This window comes from Mus musculus, chromosome 6 (genome assembly GCF_000001635.26).
Source record: "Mus musculus strain C57BL/6J chromosome 6, GRCm38.p6 C57BL/6J".
In the NCBI taxonomy this organism is placed as follows: Eukaryota; Metazoa; Chordata; class Mammalia; order Rodentia; family Muridae; genus Mus; species Mus musculus.
The window spans coordinates 129,529,960-129,550,290 of NC_000072.6; the positions used below are offsets into that span (position 1 = coordinate 129,529,960).

Consider the following 20,331-nt stretch of genomic DNA (forward strand, 5'->3'; position numbering starts at 1 on the left):
GCTGTGAGCAAAGTGCTCCTGAGCATGTGAGAATATGTCATCTAAACTGTAATAGTTAGCTTGGAGCAAAATCTGAAACCCGTCTATGGAAGAGAAGAGAATTAAACTATGGTCACTGTTTAATAATTCAACTTCATTCCTAAGGAATTGGACTTTCTTCCAAAGACTACAACAGGCTGACAGCTGGACAGAAGTGAAGGGATATGACATTGTGACACTGTGAAAACTCATGTTAATACATTTATTTTGGCACTTATAACCCTCTTTGCTCTACCCATAGTGATAAAAACAAGACTGAACACCATTAGGAGTGGGTGAGAATAAAAATGGTGGCTTTAAAGCACATTCATGAGTCTTTAACAACTCTCCTGTACTGAGATACTGTCCTGAATCTAAGCAGAACTGTGTTTAAAACAATGAAGCTGAAGCTGTCACCTCCTGGTGCTTAACTTGTTAGCTGGAGAGAGCTCAATTCACTGTACCCAGGAAGGAGACTTTAGGGTCATGAAAGGTTCCTGGCACAGGAATCAACCAGTCTCAGTCAGATGATCTTTGGTATTTGTTTTGTAGGTAGCCATTTACTTAAAAATTAACCAAACAATACAAAACAAAAAACTTCTTTTTAAAAGTTCAAGCTGAACAAGTTAAGTTTTCTGATGTTTGTTAGTAAATTATGTCTAGTTACAACCAGGTCAATACTCTAATTCTGGCTTTTATTCATTGACTTATATATAATAGTAGAAATTATAAATAGAAGAAACAGCCGGGCGGTGGTGGCGCACGCCTTTAATCCCAGCACTCGGGAGGCAGAGGCAGGTGGATTTCCGAGTTCGAGGCCAGCCTGGTCTACAAAGTGAGTTCCAGGACAGCCAGGACTACACAGAGAAACCCTGTCTCAAAAAAAAAAAAAAAAAAAAAAAAAAAAAAAAAAATAAATAAATAAATAAATAGAAGAAACAAAACAACTTCATATTCAGTTCCAAATCCTAATGACTGGGGAAAATGATGAGCTGTGTTTTAAGAGGCATAGAACACTGGGTATAAACTCTAGGAAGAATTACCTAATTGGGGAGGTACTGATAATTTTAAGATGCATTGTGGTGGTTGACATGACGGCAGAGGTAAAGTGCAGTTTACTTCCCAGAAGGAAGAAGACACCTGGAGCAGGGGCATATTGCTTGTCTTGTACTACTCTGAAATCTTCTCCATTACTGATATGCATAAAAAAACCAAAGAGATCCAATCTTAAAAATTACAACAGTACAAGAAACATTTGATGTGGCTATATGAGAAAATGTGGTCCTTTTAAAACTGCCCTTTGTATGGTTGAAGAAAGCAACTTAAAAGGTTTTTTTTTTTATCTGATTGTTAGTTTATAAATGTACCTGTGTACAACATTTTAAAGAACCTTCTGAGAATCAATAGTAAAATTGTGAAAATAGATACATTTTGTATTTTAATATGACTTATTTTTATTTTATTTGTGTGGGGGTTCTGCCTATATGTATGTATGTGCACCACGGACATGCAGTAACGTAGTAGAGGTCAGAGAGGGTATTAGGTCCCCTGAAACTGGAGTTACAGATACTCCTGAGCTGTCATGTGGGAGTTGGAAATCAAACCCTGGTCCTCTAGTAGAGCAGTCAGTGTTCTTAACCACTGAACCATTCTCCAGCTCCCAATACATTTTGCATTCTAATGTAAACGACTAGCATTTTAAAAATCCTAAGAGCTGATTAACCAACATTTCATCTTTAAATTTTCATGTACTGCATACATTTTCAGTGGACTGAAGAACTGCCCTTCAACTAGCTGAGACTGTACATCTATAAAAAAAAAAAACAAAACAACAACAACAAAAAAACAAACCTGAAGGTTACTCAGAAAACAACACTATTACCATTTTCATCCCAGATCTGTCTCAACTGGTTGTAAAATTTCTTCTGAAAGACTTAATTGTATTTGGGTCAAGGGTAAAATGAGTAGCTGGGTATTAAACTATTTTTAATTTGAAAATAAAAACAACAATAAATAAATACAACAATATTATATACCAATTCATTTGTCTTCATATGTAAGAAAGATTACCAGGAGAAAACCAAGAAGTGGGCTATGTATTTCATGTTCTTGTTTTGCCAGTTAAATTCAGTTCACTTTATTTTGCCCATATTTTATAACCATATCACTAAGTCATGTACATAAAATCAGGCAACAGGGCTGCTTGCCTGGTACCACTTAGTAGTCATTTTATTTTCACAGCACAAAGCATCCTTGAACTTTATCTCCGATGTTCCCAAGATATAGGTCTGGAGTTACTGCCAGTAGAATCAGAAGGGTGACCCCGCATCCAAAGAGTCTTAAGATGGAAACCCGGTATGTCAGAGGGGCCTGGGCTGACTCTCTCTATACTATTGAGGGTCTTCCACCAGCATGCCAGTCAGAGCTTTTGGTGCCCAATAAGGCCTTTTCATCAGGACAACTACCCTACAGGTGATACCCACCCCAGAGCAAAGTATTGTTGGGGAAACATAGACACCTAAATGATTTGACCTCTGTATTTTCAAGAACTCAACAACCATGCTTCTGGGTGAACCTTATAAAATGAATGGATTCATCTCTCCTTGAACGTGAGTGAAGCCTGGTGTTCATCGCTGGCATCGCTTCTTCTAACCTTGATGACTTCATGTTCTTCACCCTTACACTTCTTCAAATCCATGAGTCATGCTCTGTTTATGTTGTCTCAGAACCAATTCTAGCACAGATCCAAACATAAGGACACCAGTCAGAAGGAGGAGTTGGGGCAGAGAAGGCAGGCCAGTCGTGGGTGCCAGGCAAAGGTCAAAATGCAAGCACAGGACATTTCAGCCCGGGCTACAAATCTCGTGACGCCTGGCACTTTTCCAACTCCAGACTCCTGATTCCATTGCTCTGGAAACAGCTGGATTTTCTTCCTCTGTGTTTGTTTTGGGCATCAAACAAGAAACTTGAAGGGGAGGGAAGACGACATTTGTTAGAGCATTCTTTGAATTAACAAATTACCTTTAATATCAATCCTCAAAAATAAAAACCCGACTACATGATTTTTGCGTTTCGATGGAGTGGTTTAGGAAAAGCTTGGGTGAAAAGAAGATACACAAATAAACAAAGCTTCTGTCCACCCGGATCCAGCAGGTCCTTAGCGCCGGGGGCGGAGCGGGGGTGGGGCGTCGTGATGTCACAGCACCGCCCTGGTGTTTTTGTGTTTCCAGCTCTTGGGAAAAGCCACCCTATTTCTTTACCTGGTGGTCCTTTACCTTCAGGCCGCGAGATCTCCAGGTCCTTCTCTGGACGTTTAGCCACGTAGTGCGGCGACTGGCGCGTGGGAGCTGACGCGGGTGGAGCGATTGTGATAAGGCTGACATTGACTGGGGGTGGCCAGACGCGAGACGCAGTCATCAGCGCGCGCAGCAGGCCCCGTCCGGGGAGCCCCTACATCCTGAGGTCCATCATGAAGTTCCAGTATAAGGAGGACCACCCCTTCGAGTATCGGAAAAAGGAAGGTGAAAAGATTAGGAAGAAATACCCGGACCGGGTGCCGGTGAGTGGGGGCGGGGAGGGAGAAGGCAAGCTTGAGGAGTTTGGGAGCTGGTTGCCCTGGAGCTACCGAGGTAGCCTGGCGATGGCGGGTGGCCCTGGCACAGGAGGGTCATCGGAATCAAGTATTCTTGACCGGCTTTGACAAGCTTGTATCCCCAGGGCCTGTAGCCACTTTTGGCATCTCGAAAGCGCAGCGTGCGCGTGGTGGGTGAGTCAGCAGGATTCAGCACCCATGGAGGTTGGGATGTGCGCGTGGCGAGGCCTGTGTGTGCGGGGGCGACTGGTTGGGGGCCGCAGATAGGATATGCTATAGAAAAACGCGTCCCAACCCTGTAGCAGCAGGTGAGATGAGCCTTGTGCCCATCCATGTCTGCTCAATTGGTTCTCCATGAAAACGAGTCTCCTTCCCATTTCCTTGAGCGTAGGAGGAAAAACTCGAGAAGCCCCTAGATTCTGACCTGCGTTTTTTTTTTTTTTTTTTTTTTAGAATTGGGGGTGGGGTGGGGTGAGGGGCTTCACCAGGCGGGCCCTCAAACAAGGTCATGCCTGCCTCCACCTCATTATTGTCTCCTGGGCCATGTGTGGAAAAAGAAGGTCCGTGCTCTGCACTGTGATAGGTGGGTGGGCTCTTGGATCTCAAGAACCAGTACTGAGAACCGTTTCCTCCATTAATTATACCCCGATTTAAGCAGCTAATACCTAGTTCATGCAGTGGGGAGAAAAATACTAAGGGAGTCTTCAGCATCCGGGTGTTTTCCACTTTACCCCCTCCCCCGCCCACTTGCCTTTTTTTTTTTCCTCCTCTTTTGAAGGCTGCGCAGCAGAATTGGAAGCAAAGGATGACATCGCTTTTAAATATGGTGGATAGAGGACCAGGGACTTTAAAAAATCGTTCTCTTTATTTGTACAGGCAATGATGTTATATTAGGTTGGCGTTCCTCTAACTTTGAAGGGTAAAAGAGCTGTGCTAACCTGATAATTTTTTTTTTTGATGCATAAGTAATAGGGGGGAGGGACTTCTTCCTTATTCTTTATCTCAGCCAGGGCTACCAGAAGAAACGGAGGTCCAGCAAGAGAAAGCCCTCAGCCCCATTTTCTACCCTCAGCCCCATTTTCTACCCTCAGCCCCATTTTCTATGAGGAAGAAGAGAGCTAACTATTCCACCATTCTCCAGAAATTACATATACATGGCTCTTCCAGAACGGCTGGGCACACTCCAGTCATGCCTTCCTACTACACAGTCCTTCACATGTTATTTCCTTGAGCTCAGGACTGTGGAGGATTGCTTTCAAAATTTCTCTCAGTTTGTCAGCCCCACTTAATATTTTAAAATTACACATGGACCACACAGCTGGCAGCACTCTGAATGCCTTGTCTGTGTACTCACCGACTCTCGTCACAGCATTAAAATCCCTGTGCTAGAGACATGCTCTGAAGCACAGGGCAGTGAAGTCACCACCCACAGGTTTGACATTGCTGACTGGTGGAGGAGAATTCCAGCCCTGGCTGTCATGCTTCAGGGCTTCCAGAGCCCTTGGGCTTCCAGAGTTTTGTTTTTGTTTTTGTTTTCCAGTTTGTAGTACAGTTAGATGAACGCCTTGTAAGGTTGAGCCCTAGAAGTAGGTTAACACCTGCTGCCATCTGGAGTTCAGGTGGTAGTTGGTGCCAGCCAGGAAACTTAAGTGAACACCTACCCCCATTATTCAGAACTTTAACAGAAATCCGAGCTGTGACCTGCAACTGTTTCCAAATTCAGCTAAAACCTCCGTCCTTCCTCAAGACAGAGCCCCCTCGCATTCAGTTGTGTACAGCACTCACCCACAATATTGCAGTTTCTCTGTATTCTCCTGTTTGTGACTTGATGCTGAATGTTTTACTTCAGTGATGATTTGTAAGCCAAGACACCTTCGCTTAGATCTCATGGATCCCTGGATTTCACACCCAGATGGTACCTCCCAATCTGAGAGGTTCTCAACCTCTCATCTGGTTGTGACATAGAACCCTGCTGAGATTTGTGTGGGGGTGGGAGTGGGGGCAACACTAAAATTGGAACCCTTTGCCTGGTGTCTTCTCCATGACTGGATTATAACAGGAGTTCTCCTGCCTTGGTCACAGGGCCGAATCTTCCTATGTTCAGGTATTTACAGGAAAGCCGCTAAGTTTCTAAGGCAGTCTGACTCACAACTTAAGCTTGGCCTCTTAAGAGGTGTGCGTGGGCCTTGGGAGAAGGGATCATGGGATCTTGAGATAACCGTGTGTTGGAGACCTGTAACAGCAGGAACTGTAGGACATACTATTTTTAAACATTTGTAAACATCCCTATGGTGTATGAGCCACTGCGACAGATGCAGAAAACAAGTCCCCTCTCCTTTTGGTTGGAGTTCCAGGACTCAAGAGTTCCTGTGGTGAATACCAGGGCTCCCTGTTTCCTGTGCTCTGTTTGTAACCTGCCTCTTTCCTTCCTCTTTTTTGGTCTATTTCTTTTCAAGTTCTTTTCTATTTCCCTTGAAGCTTTGGATTCACGTCTGTCTACCCAAGCATTTTCTTGTACTTGTTTGTATGGTATCTGGGGGTGGACAGGTATGTGGCTTGATGAAGAAGCTCGAAAAGGTCGGAAACACACTGACAGACACTCAGCTTCTAGGGATACTTGTCCAGTGTTGTTTCTGCTTCTTTGCTTTTGTGTATTTCCCATTTCTTATCTCTAAGATGAGATTTTCAAAACAAAGAATCTAATGTTAATATTCTTGTCAGATATTTTCTGTTCTCTGAGCCACTCTGTAAACATCACCGAAGATTTTGTGTCTTTTTCTTTGTTACAAAATGCAGAATCTTTAAAAGTGTTATGAAAAAACTTAATGTCGACATTGAAAGTCCCTTAAAATTCTAACACGGTTACTAATGCTGAATAACTTAGTGTGTGACTCTCAAAAAGTGTCCCTCATTATAAAAATTCAAAATAGCTTTCACTCAGCAATGAACACTTTTCTGCAAAGATTGAAATCTGAACCACATTACGTGCGTGTGTATGTGTATGTGTGTGTGTGTGTGTTAGTCATCACTGTAGCAGTGTCTGAGAAGGTCAAATTCTATAGGGAAAGAAAGCTACTGACTTCAGAAGTCTTTGTCCATGCTCTTAGATGGCCCCAGTCTTTGGCCTGGTGGTGCGTCAAACTATCGTGTTAGAAGCATAGAGGCACAGATGAGGGAGGATTAGTCTCTGGCTCAAACACCTAAAACCTCCATGATGCCCCACCCCTTAAAGTTTCTACCACTTGCTCATAGCACCAAGGCAGGAGCACTTTTTTTTTTTTTTTTTAACACAACGGCCTTTGAAAGGCAGTGAAGTTCTAAATTATAATGTTGTGCTTGTAACAAATGGCATTTCCCCCTCTGTGTAAGTGTGTACACAGGCGAGGGAGCATGTGTGTGATTGCGTGTATGTATGTGGAGGCCAGATGTTGGTATCTCACACAATTCTTGCTTACTCTTCACATTACTCAGTGTGAATCCAGAGCTTGCCCCTTTAGTTACTCCAGCCAGCCAGCTTGACCCAGGGATCTCCAGTTTCTGCCTTCCCAGCATGGGGACTGCACATCCAGTGGGCACTCACATGGAGTTTGGGGATCAGAACTCAGTCTTCACACTTTGACAGAGAGCGCTTTTGTGACTGCTTCTTCTCCTGGGTCTGTAAATGGTATTTTAGAGGAAAAATAAATAGGTCATCAGACACATCTTAGAAACACAGAACATCTCTTCAATTCTCTAATAAAATACCGTAGGGTGAATGACTTTTATAGCCCTTTATAGGTAATTTGTAGTTGTTTAAACTCAAGGAGTATTGGAAATGGGGACTGAAAAATGAGACTGGACAGCATGGGCAAATTTCAGGTATGTAAGGAAAAAGACAATGCTAGGCTGTCTGGTTTTCATCCCAGTCTCCTGTTCTTCTAGGTCATCGTGGAGAAGGCTCCTAAAGCCAGGGTCCCTGATCTGGATAAGAGGAAGTACCTTGTGCCCTCCGACCTCACTGGTAACCATCTTTCTCTCTTCTGACCTTTCATTCCAGGCAAAGCATTCTTGATCTTTAAGTCTAAGTTGGTGACTATATGGGTTGTCACTGCATGTAGGTGGTGACCTTGCATGGTTTCCTTCAGTGAGCTGGCCAGTACAGATAGGCATACTCTGCCCTCCTGTTTCTAGTTCTGTTTGATATTTCCCAATGCCATACTCATGTACCCTAGTCATGGAGACACAGGAAAGCAGTACTCTGGGAGTAAAGAACAAAAGTTTGTCATTTATACCACTTTAAAAATCAGCCATGCTATCCTGAGGTGGATCGATTTATATCAGCTCCAGCCGTGTCTTGGGTATTGTCACCAAGGAGGATCACATTTCAGAGATTTATATCCAAATACTTTATCTTTAAATGTGCTTCTGTCTGGGAGATGAAAACTGCAAAACCTAGCCTACTTTCTGTTTTGAATTATATGTATTTAGAGTTTACCTTGTTCTTAAAGAAGTACCAGGTGCCTTCAGGATGCCCTGGAAAGATTCTTTTAGATGCAGTGTTCACGCATTTGCCTGTCAGCCTCCCAGAGCTTCATTGTTTGCAGGAAGAAGTTGCGTGGGCTCATTGTCCCAACATTTGCCCCCATGGTACTGGGAGGGCCAGAGTGCAGTGGATCTCTTCCTATTGTTAGCTCTTAGAGTGCAAATGGGACCCCAAAGGAATCAGGAGTCCATTTAGATGGGAATGCTTGGATCTACATTGTACTCCCCCACAATAGTCGTGCTGGATAGATTTGCTAATATTGAGTCTGAAGATGGATGAGGAAGAAGGGAGGGGACAGTCCCAGTGTGGTGGGTCAGACACTGTACATGCCTCCTTTTCTATTTTCCCACTAAGGCTCTCGGACAGCTTTTGGGTCTGAAAAGCTTGTACTTACACAATAGATTTTATTTTGTTTTCTGAGGTTTCTCCTACTAATCCTTTTTCATTTCTCACCCTGCTCTCTGTTTCCTTCCTGTAGTTGGCCAGTTCTACTTCTTAATCCGGAAGAGGATCCACCTGAGACCTGAGGACGCCTTATTCTTCTTTGTCAACAACACCATCCCTCCCACCAGTGCTACCATGGGCCAGCTGTATGAGGTAATGGTCTTGATCACAATACCCAGCAGCCTGGTGTCCCTTCGCTCTGGTTCCAGGGTTTGTTAAACACCTGGGAAGTAGGGCAGGAGGTGTTATTTATGGGGATCCTCTTACACACAGCACTGTGACGCTGGGAGATTAGATACCCTTTGTCCTTTAGGGACTGAGCACCTACTCGATTTAATCTTTTGAAATCTCTCTCTAGTCTTTCCTGACTGTAGTACTTTATTGCCGGTTCCAGTGGTTCTTGGTAGCAAAGCATCACCATGCTCACCCTTCTGTTACTGTCTCTGGAAGCACAGTTTGTTAGTGAACTGTGCACTCCATTTCCTGCCTGTCAGCCATCCACATCTAGCAATAGATGGAGAAAAGAGACACCAGCAACCCTTGGCTCCTTTTCCGTCTGAACCTGGAGCCCTGTCTTCCCAGTTAGCTCCCACATAAACGGCCAAGATTCGGCTTAGGACAGGCACATCTGGAAGCTCTCTTTCTAGAGCAAACCGGAGGCCACGTAAGAGTTTCCATTATCTGAGTACAGGGAATGAGTTAAAGTGTCAAGTTAGGATCTGATTTGGGAAAAACTGTAGTGAGGACTTCATATACAAATAATGTGACCTAAGATTGTGACTGTACTACTCCTTGTACGATGTCACACATGATACTGCCTTCCCATTGTGCTCCAATAGTCAGATGCACATCTAGTAACCCCTGGTCTAGCCCTTATTATTCCATAGCATATATTCCCGTGAGTATGTATGCCAGTAGATGCTTTGTGGTTTCTGTGCTCTCCTTGCTAGAGTGAGGAGTTTTTTTTTTTCCTTTTTTTAAATGTGTGTGTGTGTGTGTGTGTGTGTGTGTGTGCTTGCAAGTGTACATGGATGTGCGCACACAGGTGGACATCGAAGGACAGTTTCAGGGTGTTTCATCAAGAACACTGTGTGCCTCTCTTGAGACAAGGTTTCATTATTGGCTTAGAACACACAGATAGGCTGGCCTGACAGGCCGGTGAGCCCCAGGGATCCTCCTGACCTCCCCAGAGCTGGAGTTACAAGCACACAACATCACACATGCCATTTTTATCTGGGTTCTGGGAATTGAACTCGGGGCCTCTGTACGGCAAGGCAAGCCTTTACTCACTGACCCATGTCTCCCAGCCCCCGGCCTAAGAGTAATTTTTTTTTCAAGGTAAGAATTATTTTCGCAATGTTTTGTTTGTGAAAGCTCTGAAATCATGCCAAAAACTTGCAAGAATTTTACTGATGGTACTGGGTGGCTTACCAGGCAGGGCTCGACAGCTCACACGGTGTGCTGTATTATGTTTTGACATTTAATTCATTTATCCATTCCTGTTCATCTTTGGAGATCTTTTTTGTTTTGTTTTACTTTGGGTCTCTGAGATAGAGTCTTGACAAGAAGCTCAGGCTGGCTTGGGATTTGCCAGGTAGCCCAGGCTGACCTCAAGCTTTAATGTTCCTACCTCAGCCTCTCACATGCTAAGATTACAGGTGTACATCATTGCACCCAGCCTTTTTTTTCCCAGTGTCTTTTATTAGCATATATTCATTATATAAATGGGTCTTATTTTTTTTTGTTCTCATACTTGTACATAACATATTTCAGTCAGATTTACCCCCACATCTTACCCTGTCGCTTTCCCCTCTCAGTCTTGCTTTGTTAACCCAGTTATTTAAAGGAGAGCACTCAGCTTGTTTACGGAAGCATGGATGGACACTTTTCTACAATAGAAGATGACTCCTTGTCCCCCTCAACTATCAATCAAGTATAGATTCTCAGAAAGGGGTGAGGCCTGAGAAACCCGCTCCCTGTCATGATGGGATGTTGTTGATAGGCCCAATTTTGCGGAGGGCCGGTGCATTGCAAATCAACCAAAGCTGCCTATGAGTTCAGGATTACAACAGCCATCTCATGCCCAGAAGCCAGCATTCCACACCTCTCCGCGCCCTTCCTCAGAGTCTGACATTCATTCTTCTTCCTTGAGTGTTGGTGGGGGCAATTTAGATGACTCATGTGTGGCCAGGCACTAAGTAATCCTGACCAATTAGGTTCTGTAGCCACTGCAGACCACTGTGGCTAAAGTTGACTGGAGAATGGTTGTTTCTAGGAGTAAGGCTTACTCTGGTTATTTTTCTGCTGTTGGTGAGATACATTCTTTATTCCTTTTGTTGTTCTTTGTTTTCCTTTTTCCTGATGCTAAAAATGTAAACCCAGGGCTTCACACATTTGAGGCAAGGTTCTACCACTGGGCTGCACCCCAAGTCCTGTTCCATATTTTAAATGAGAATAATGCTGACTTCCACGCCTCCTTTATAAGATTGTTCGAGGCTCAGAATCAGAGATTATAAACATGAATGTTTAGTATTTTCTGAATTGTCGTCTTGTCTCCTCTTCTTAGGACAACCACGAGGAAGACTATTTTCTGTATGTGGCCTACAGTGATGAAAGTGTCTATGGAAAATGAGGCAGAAGCCCAGCAGATGGGAGCACCTGGACTTGGGGGTAGGGGAGGGGTGCGCGTGGGACTTGGGGAACCAGAGGGAGGGCTCCCAACCATGGAGGAGACGCAAGGTGAAGACATCGGGAAACATCACACCGCACACGCTGTCGTCTTTTTTTCACAAGCTCAATTGTTACTTTTCTCTGCTTCCTCAGCCCAGGAAGAACTTGTGTTGCATTGGCTGTGAGAGCGGGATGGGGACGACATGAATCACAGCTTTGCTGTGAGCTTTCTCTCGTGCAGTTTCATCAGAGGTTTGGGAGGAGGGCAAGTGGCCGCTAGAGAAGAATACAATTTAGCAGCAACTGCCGGCTCTTTGGGCAGAGGTTTGATTTTTGGCATTTGTACAAGCCGCACGGGCAAAGGGGGAAAAGAATGCCGTAGGGGACCACACCTAAGGGACCAAAAGATACCCACTGTCACTGAAGCATTGTACCCCTAACCTCTGTCTCCATACCTTCCTCTCCTAGTCCTTTTCTTCCACCCAGGCTTCATAGCTCCGCCCCAGTTGTGGCAGGAGACATTCGAACAGACGTTTAGACGTTTAGAGTCCTCTTGGAAAATAGGGCCGTGCGGGAACGGTTATGATTGCCAGCGTTTTGGATGGCATTAAACTGGAGTTCAGGGTTGAACATGTCCTGCTCCTCATCCCATAAGTACCTTGGACTTTCAGGAGCCTCAGGATCAGTCCTCTAGCATTTCCTTCACCTTTCTCATGTACAGGGGCAGCGTGTCTGTGTGTGGAGGGTCCGGGTTACAAGGTAAGCTAGGTTGCCCACTTGCCCACTCGTCCTCTCCCTGCTGCAGTCTCTTGGGTCTCACACGCACTGCAAATGCTAAGCGATGGCCAGCTGTCTCCCTCCGTGGCATCTGCTATTCAAAGAAGATGGAGTGAGAGGGGCGCCAGAGTTTCATGGGGGCTTTACTCATTCATTTCATTTAGGGACTCTGTGGGGGGAGGGGCAGGCATTGCATTCTCACATGACATTTCAATTCATCTCTACCAATGAAGAGCGTCCTCCCTGTTGGGAGCAATCTGTACGTCTGTTTTGTCAGCTTCAGGTTCTGGTACTTTGAAGTCAATGCTGTCAGGCCAGGGAAATAAAATAATTGCTTACCTTAAAAGTCTACCTGGACTCAGAATTGTGGCCTCTTTCTTTTTCTTTTCCTTTTTCTTTTTCTTTCTCTTTTTCTTTTTCTTTTTTTTTCTTTTCCTTTTCCTTTTTCTTTCTTTCTTTTTTTTTTTTTTTGGTTTGGTTTGGTTTTCATTTAGGTGAAGGTTATGTGGACACCTGCATTTTTAAGGAACTTGAAATGGGTATGGAATTGGCAGTTTCGTGCTTACATGGGTCGGATGTATACATGCTTATTTCCCTGTTGCCCGTGGGTGGATGCTCCAGTGTATTGTTCCTGGTGTGTTTCAGTGTGCACAGTTTTTTTACCTGGTTTGTAAGTGCCAGTGACTGCTTCATCTGTTTCTCAAAGCTAAAGTCCACCTGCCACCTGTGCTAATTAGGAATGCAAATGTCTGGGTCTGGTCCCAGATTTGACTGGCAGCCATGTAGGCAGTTCACCATGAGTAGGTGCCTCAGAAGATCCTGCTGAGCCTTCAAGTCTGCTGTTGAGGGCTTTGCTGATGAGCCCTAAACACAACTTATTCTCTCTATTAATGCTTCATGAGATGTTAACACCTTCCAAAGCAGGAGATGGTACATGTCTTGTAGCTGGGTATGGGTCTTTGAGTCGGGAATCTTGTGTGGCTAAGCTGGGGAGTTGGAAATCAGAGAAAACAAACAGCCAGGACATGAGTGAACCCTCAGTCCCATTTCTAACCCTCTGATCTCTTGGCAACTCCACACCTAGGTGGTGGCTTCCTCTTTATTTTTAAGGAATATGATTGAGTCACTAGAAAGGAATTAGGAAGTCATAGATCTATGCCAGGATTCTACCAACAGTCAAATTGCCCACTGAAGTGATGGAATAAATTCAGTGAGGATTGAGAAGAGGGGAAGACAACCTGAAAATAGCCCTGAAAACAAAAAACATTTTTTTTTTTAAAATCATGGAAATGCTTTCAAGAGTTTCCCACTGGTGCAGTGAACACGGATGCCTGTGGTTACCAAAATGGGAGTGTGTTATTACCTGACGGAGCCAAGCGGAGGCTGGTGCCTGGAATGTAGAGATGAAAACTATTGTGAAATTATTACCTAGGAATAAGACTGAATGTTCACAAAGACACACACAGCAGAGCCTCCGTCCTCTGGGCTCATCAGAAACACTGCAGGCCTTTGCCAAACTGGACCTTTGCATTCAGGGTCTGTCTCCCAGAGGGCCCTGGCTTATTCTAGTCCCACTTTCTGTTGGATATTTCAGAATGAGAAAAAAAAAAAAAAACCTTTTGGATAGGACGTTACTATTTCAGACCAGTACCAGCAAACAGCTGCATAATTTTAACTAGCTATGTTTAGCCACAGTGCCCCTGCTTAGAACTTGGTGCCAGTTCTTGAACACAGTGTCTTAGCACCTCATAGTTGCCTGAGTCTTGGAAAGCGACTTAACATCCTCAGGCCTCTGTGAACTGAGGCTTCCTGTGAACAGAAAGTAGCATGGGAAATGTCCTGGCAACTGGAGCTCTGTGTTCCATGTCACTCTAATTGGCTAACCCCAGATCTGCTCTGCCAGGATGGAGTTTAAAGGATACATCAGACAAATTCATTCTTTCCCTTAGAGGCCATGCCACTTCAGCCTCAGAGACAAGTCTAGTTCTGTATTTGCTGGGAAGGTCTTCAGTATGCAGGGGTAAGTTTGGAGGCTTGCCAAGGGTCATCTTTTCTTATGACTGGTTCTTTCTCTCACTGCTGGCAGGTTCCCCAAAGAACAAAACAGCTGGTCAGTTTCCTTATCCTTAGAGTACAAATCTCCATCATTAGACATACAATGATGGTGCGTCCCGGCTGCGTATTCCAGTATGGCCCTTAGCCCTGTGTGAGTGGAGGCTGAAAAATTTCATTTCTGAGTACCATGCTGTAGTTTATTTTTCTTCTAGTGCTAAATTTCTTGCTTACCTCAAAGCATACTGAACTTATTTACGAGCTATACTATATTGTATGTATATTCAGAGGCTAAGATTACAAGGTAACAAAACACTACCTTAAGTAATGTAAGCAGTGCCTAGCCTAATGAACATGCTGCCTGTCATACTAACAGCAGCCACTAGGTGACTCTCCAGAGTCATGTGCTGTTTCCTGAGCACTGCACTTATCCCTGGGACATGACCTTTTGGGAATATTAGCATTAAGATTATAATTCCATATATAATGGCTATGAGATGATTTTAAAGCGGTGTGGCAGAAGAGTGTGGAGATACATGCCCAGGGAGACAGTATCAACTCAGCTTTAACAATGGAAACATCCAAGCATTCTGGAAAATAACCTGGCTGATAATTCCTTTGATCTAGCTTTCACTTTGTAATTTCTTTCCTCAATGCTGAGCATCAACTCATGGTCTCACATGTGCTACGTAAGCATCCTCTCACTGGGCTGTATCCCCAGCCCTTTATGTAAACCATTACTCCATTATCTCTGTATTTTTTACTTAGTAGATTTAAACAAGTACCAAGTGCATATTTATTTTTGAGATGTGTGAACCCACTCAATATTTTTTAGGGGCAGGCTGGCAGTCCCTTTCACTGGTTCTAAGGTGAGCTGTTTCCTCAGTGCACCCTGAGTAATTTATTTTCTTCCTAGGTGTACCTGTTGCCCACCTGCACACCACTTCTTTTCCCATATGTTATTTCAGTGCAAAGTCTACAATCAATTTCAGACCGTAGCTTGTTCTCTTGGGAACAGCTGGAAAGTGGTTTTTCTCAGCTAGCAGAACAATAGGGCCAACTAGCTAATTAATGAAAGATGATACAAATACCAGAGCCTTTATCCCCAAGCCAGTAGACTTTTAATATAAACTTGAATGCCCCATTACGTGATAGATCCTACTTCTAACACTTCTTATATTTCTGGGAACTTTGGTTCTTGGTAAACACACATGACCAGAGCAGTTCCCGTGAGTGAATGAAGTAGCAGGAAGTGGTCACCCTGAAAAGGGACTGTATGATGCATTTTACCATATCCTTGACAGGCATGTAGTTTCACCTGTGACTGGTGACCTATGGCATTGTGCATGTTCAGCATCATGGGCCTTATAAACCGCAGTCCAGTTTATAACTGCAGCTTATTTAAGGCCCTGTAGGACTGTCCTTTAAAGTTAAATAGCTCCATGGCCTGCGGGATGGTTCAGTGGGTAGAGGCACTTCCTGCCAAGCATGGCCTTCTGAGTTCCATCTCCAGGTCCCACATTGTCGAAGGAGAGAACTGACACCTGTTAAATTGTCTTCTGATCTCAGGATCACAAATGATCACACACACACACACACACACACACACACACACACACAGAGAGAGAGAGAGAGAGAGAGAGAGAGAGAGAGAGTTACTTAGCTCCTAAAATCCTCATGAAGAATTGAAACACATTTTTCCTTCTTGGAATCCATTAATTGTACCAGATTTCTTTATGACACTTTCCCACTTAAATGCTTATTCTTTGGTCTCATTTACTACCTCTACTGCTCTTATCACTGCATCCTCTCCCTTTCCCCTTACATTCTTCTAGCTCCTTTCACTTTCATACCCTGAATTCTAGCATTCATATTAAACATATTTTTACAAACAGAAACAAAGTTTACCTAAAAAAAGTGTCAACAATTTAGCTGTCAGGAATCTTCTCCCAAGCCATTTTTTTTTTTTAATAATCACTGCTAATAGAAAATGCAGGATGTGGCAAGATCTGGGTGACTGAGGCAGAGTTTGTTGAAGTGGAAAAACCTGACGTGAAACTCAGCAATGCACACTTTCTTAGACCGCAGTTTACAGCTTATTATCTGCATTGGTAGTAGCAATTTATCAATGAGAAGTCACTTTTCCACAGCCATGTGTGTGGCTAGCTCTGGGATGCACTAAACAGGTAGCATTTCACCCTCACTAGGATAGAATATATCATTTAGACCTTTTAATAACTTCATAATATTCTGATAATATAAAAATGTTCAGACAAATACACTGTATGCTCATGAACAAATACCATCAATTTCCATCCACCAGTGTTCAGGATGGAACGCTGACAGTAATCCACTGCTTTCCTAAGAGGAAAGTGCAGGTCTCAGAACTGCTTGCTTGGCAGTTCTTTCTCTCCTCCGCACTCAGGTTAACTCTGGAAAAGCCAATGACAAATGGCACATGATATGTCTTTTCACCTTTTAAAAATAGATTTTATTACTTATGTAGACATGTGTTGGGGTATCCATGGAGGCCTGCTGACATCAGATCCCTGCATCTGGAGTTGCAGGTGGTTGTGTCTTTCCTGTCCTGGATGCTGAGAACTGAACTCCATGAGAGCCATCTTTCCAACCTCATTTTTGCCTTCTTGAAATCCCTAACTAGCAAGTCTTTGGGGGACCCACATTTCCTAATTACCCCTGGGTAAGCAAGAAATGGACTACAGAGGGTTGGTGCAGTTGAGGAATTAGGAAGACAGAACAAACCCTTGGTCAACTAGATTTCCAACTCCCTTTGCAGTGCCATGCAAAGTCTTGGCTTTTGTAGGAGCATATATAGAAATTGTGCTAGCGAACAATAAACTCATCTTTAGCAATAAGTCATGGGGTAAATAATGTACTGACTATAGTACTAGGGGGATGGCCAGTATTTTCAAAGTACTTGTGTTGAATCCACGGGGTTGAGTATAAACCCAAGCCTCCCTGCACAGTGCATGATGGATCCTCACGATGGTCAAGGCATATTTGGATGTTTCAGTTAGTGTGTGTGAGTTTTAAAAGGGGAAAAGGTTGACCCCACTAAATGTTTCAATTTCCTTTTGTGATGTCCCTTTCCCCTGGAATGGTTGTGTTTGATGTCATAAATACCTCAGGTTATTTTATATCAACAGCCAGCCCTCTTCTACTGTTCCATGTATGGACTGTCTGTCTTTGTCCCATGTGCCCAATGAGTTCTACAGGAGGATCTCTGCACGAGGATTTTGGACAACCTCAAATGATATAGTAGTTATAGTTATTCTACCTTAGTATAAAAACCCAGGCTTGGATTAGGGGCTGCCTCCTCAGACCCAGGCTGCTCCTGTCTCCACTCCTCATCAACTGGCCACAGTCCTCATTCAAGACAGCTTCCTTGGTCATGTGATCATAGACAGGAAGTGATCAAGGACTTGGTCATGTGATCATAGAGAGGAAGTGATCAAGGACTTGGTCATGTGATCATAGAGAGGAAGTGATCAAGGACTGATGAACTTTTTCTTAATGGTCTCTGAAGATTCTAAGGAATTCCCTTGCGTCTTCTGTATAGAACTTATCAACACTGCATATAATGTAAACATGTATTACTTATATAATACATATGTACACATGTATAATATGTTATATAAAATATATAATACAGATATATATATCTAATACATATTAAATATAGAGATAGATCTATATATTTCCTTATTTCCTCCAATAATCTCTTGGAAATTGTACAAATTACATTTTAGTTAAGCCGCTGCAGCCTGTCTCATACTTCAGTCAAAGCTTTCTTGTAGTTTTTTCACATTTTTCATTTTTTTTTAACCCAAATTATATCTTAGTTTTGCAAGGCCTGGGACAGTGTGTTCTTTGCCTCTGCGGTTCTGGCAACTGGAGATGTGTAGGAGCCAATGACTCTCAGAGAAAAGCAGGAGTAAATGAGCAGGTGAATTCACTTGCTTTCTGAGCACAGCTGCTTTAGTTTTTCACGTTGCTGTGTACTCTCCATTAAATATTAAGCTCTAGTTGTTCTATCAGAGAATACTTACTTCTTCAAAACAATTTTGAAATGTGTTAATTTTTCATCATTGTAACAAAACACTGGAGCTGCATCAACTACAACCACGAAGCTGACTGAAAGAGGAAGCAGCCAAGGGCCCAATAACTCTTTCAAAAGTGTACTGCCACTGACTTAATACCTCACTTTTGAACATTGGAAAACTTCCCAATAGTGCCTCAGGCTGGGTCGAAGGCATGTTTATTTCATGGGCAGTTAAGATCTAAGTGCTAACATTCTGTTCCTGTCCCTAAAGGCTCATGTCTGGGTCACAATACATATATATGACATGTGGTCCATCCTTGAGTTTCCCCAAATCTTAACAGTTCCTCCACAGATCAAAAGCCCTTGTTCTACTCCCCTGAGTCTCAAGGAGAACTCAGCTGTGACTCTTCATAAAGAAGAAAAAAAGGGAATTTATATCCTTACAAGATAAAATTGACAGTGTTTGTTCTCAAAGGAAGAAAAATGGGGAAATAATGAAAAGCTAACCCAAAGCAAGATTTAAATCCAATAGGGCAAACATTGAGCCCTATATCTCCATGCCCAGCATATGGGATTCATGGTGCTTTAATGTGGGCTCCAAAGGCATGGACAGTTTACCCCTATAATTCTACAGGATGCCTCCCTCAGAGATGGCATTCTTGGCCTGGCTCTGTTCACTGCCCATGCTTTTCCTGGTGGGCATTTCAAGTTCCTGTCACCTCTAACTCCCAGAGGTGTCCACTGTACCTTTGACCTCATTTACTGAGCTTTATAAGTCTTCATAAAGACCTCAGTGGACACATGGAAGAGTGCACATTGCCCTCCCAGGCTTTCCTTTGAGTTCCCAGTGGAACCCTGACTCATTTTTTTTTTTGCCATTGTGATACAATATTAAATAAATGAATTAAATTTATTCATTAATTACATGGCAATAAATTGAAGTTTTAAAATTCACATGGTCAGTTTATTGTAGGGCCACTAGAAGTCCCAGCTACTTTTTACGAATTACAATACTAATTTGTAGGAGGCATGCATTTGCTTGTGGTCACAGGCAGCACAGGTGCACAAAGAGCATCAGGAACGTTCAACAAAAGGGCTTGTCTCTTCAAAGAGAGATGTATAACCCCTTTTCCTTTCAGAAGGCTGGGAACCAGACAAGTAATAGCCTGCTGTCCTCTGCACTGTCTGTATGGCCAGGGCACACTGGCTCCCCAGACCTTATCTTGGCCCTGTTAATCTCAATCTGTAGTTATCTCCTTTTCCAGACTCTCATCATATACTTTGTTTACATTGAATCTCTTTTCTTAGTTCATCTATAGAACCCACGTTTATGGCAAATATCACTTGTACTTTACAAGGGTTTTTGATGCAGGGAAGCCTAAAGCTTTGCTGTGTACACAAGACTGAGTTAAATATCACCAGGAAAATGTTGTCCAACCCATTCATTGCTTAAATGTGCCTAAAATAAACCACCAAGTGTCATACCCTCAAAGTTTGAACCAGCACTGAATTCTGAGTCTTGTTGAACTGATTTTCTTTCTTGCCTCACCTAAAGAAACACTCTGCTGGCTGTGGTGTTTACAGGAACACCCCCGCCACCACCACCACCACACACACACACACACACACCACACACACACACACAAAACTGGTGTCCACAAAGAGCTTGATACTCAGAGGAGGGGATCAGAGAGGTTTCTCAGTGGTTAGAGCACTAGCTGTTTTTCCAGAGGACCCTGGGGTTCAATTCCCAGCACTCACATGGCAGCTCACAACTGTCTGTAACTCCAGTTCCAGAGGATCTGACACCTTCACAGTGACAAAACACCAATGAACATGAAATAAAAATAAATTTAAAGAAATGAAAAAAAAATTAAATAGAAAGAGTAGGTAGGAGATTGGGTCTCTCACTCAGAGGGTTGAAGCTGTGAGAGTATAATATAAACTTGGGTTCTTTGTCCTCTGACACAAAACATTTTATTCAATTCTTGAGACAGTAAAATCTACAGAAGCAAATTATTCAGAACAATTTTGTACAAGTAACTGTAGAATTTAAATCTTGATTTCTTGAACAAGAAGCCATAGATGTGGATAACTAGATGAGCATAGGAACTACTGTAAAAGAGTCTAGGAAAAGGGAGAAAAAAATCCCTGCAATGTATTTTGCCATCTGGAATTCAATAATGTATTCAC

At 43.2% G+C, this 20,331-nt stretch overlaps 1 protein-coding gene and 1 long non-coding RNA gene across 2 annotated transcripts; one reads left to right on the forward strand and one right to left on the reverse strand.

Moving 5' to 3' along the window:
• Nucleotides 1-1,987: 1,987 nt before the first annotated feature.
• Nucleotides 1,988-3,325, reverse strand: 1700101I11Rik (RIKEN cDNA 1700101I11 gene). The gene is made up of 2 exons (NR_045270.2): nucleotides 3,279-3,325; nucleotides 1,988-2,983 (listed from the first exon to the last, which is right to left on the reverse strand). It is a non-coding gene; the product is annotated as an RIKEN cDNA 1700101I11 gene (long non-coding RNA).
• Gabarapl1 (gamma-aminobutyric acid (GABA) A receptor-associated protein-like 1) lies at nucleotides 3,233-12,372 on the forward strand. The gene is made up of 4 exons (NM_020590.4): nucleotides 3,233-3,577; nucleotides 7,532-7,610; nucleotides 8,611-8,729; nucleotides 11,143-12,372. Exons 1-4 carry the CDS (start codon nucleotides 3,488-3,490, stop codon nucleotides 11,206-11,208), a joined length of 354 nt encoding a protein of 117 aa, NP_065615.1. The 5' UTR covers nucleotides 3,233-3,487; the 3' UTR covers nucleotides 11,209-12,372.
• Nucleotides 12,373-20,331: the final 7,959 nt, after the last annotated feature.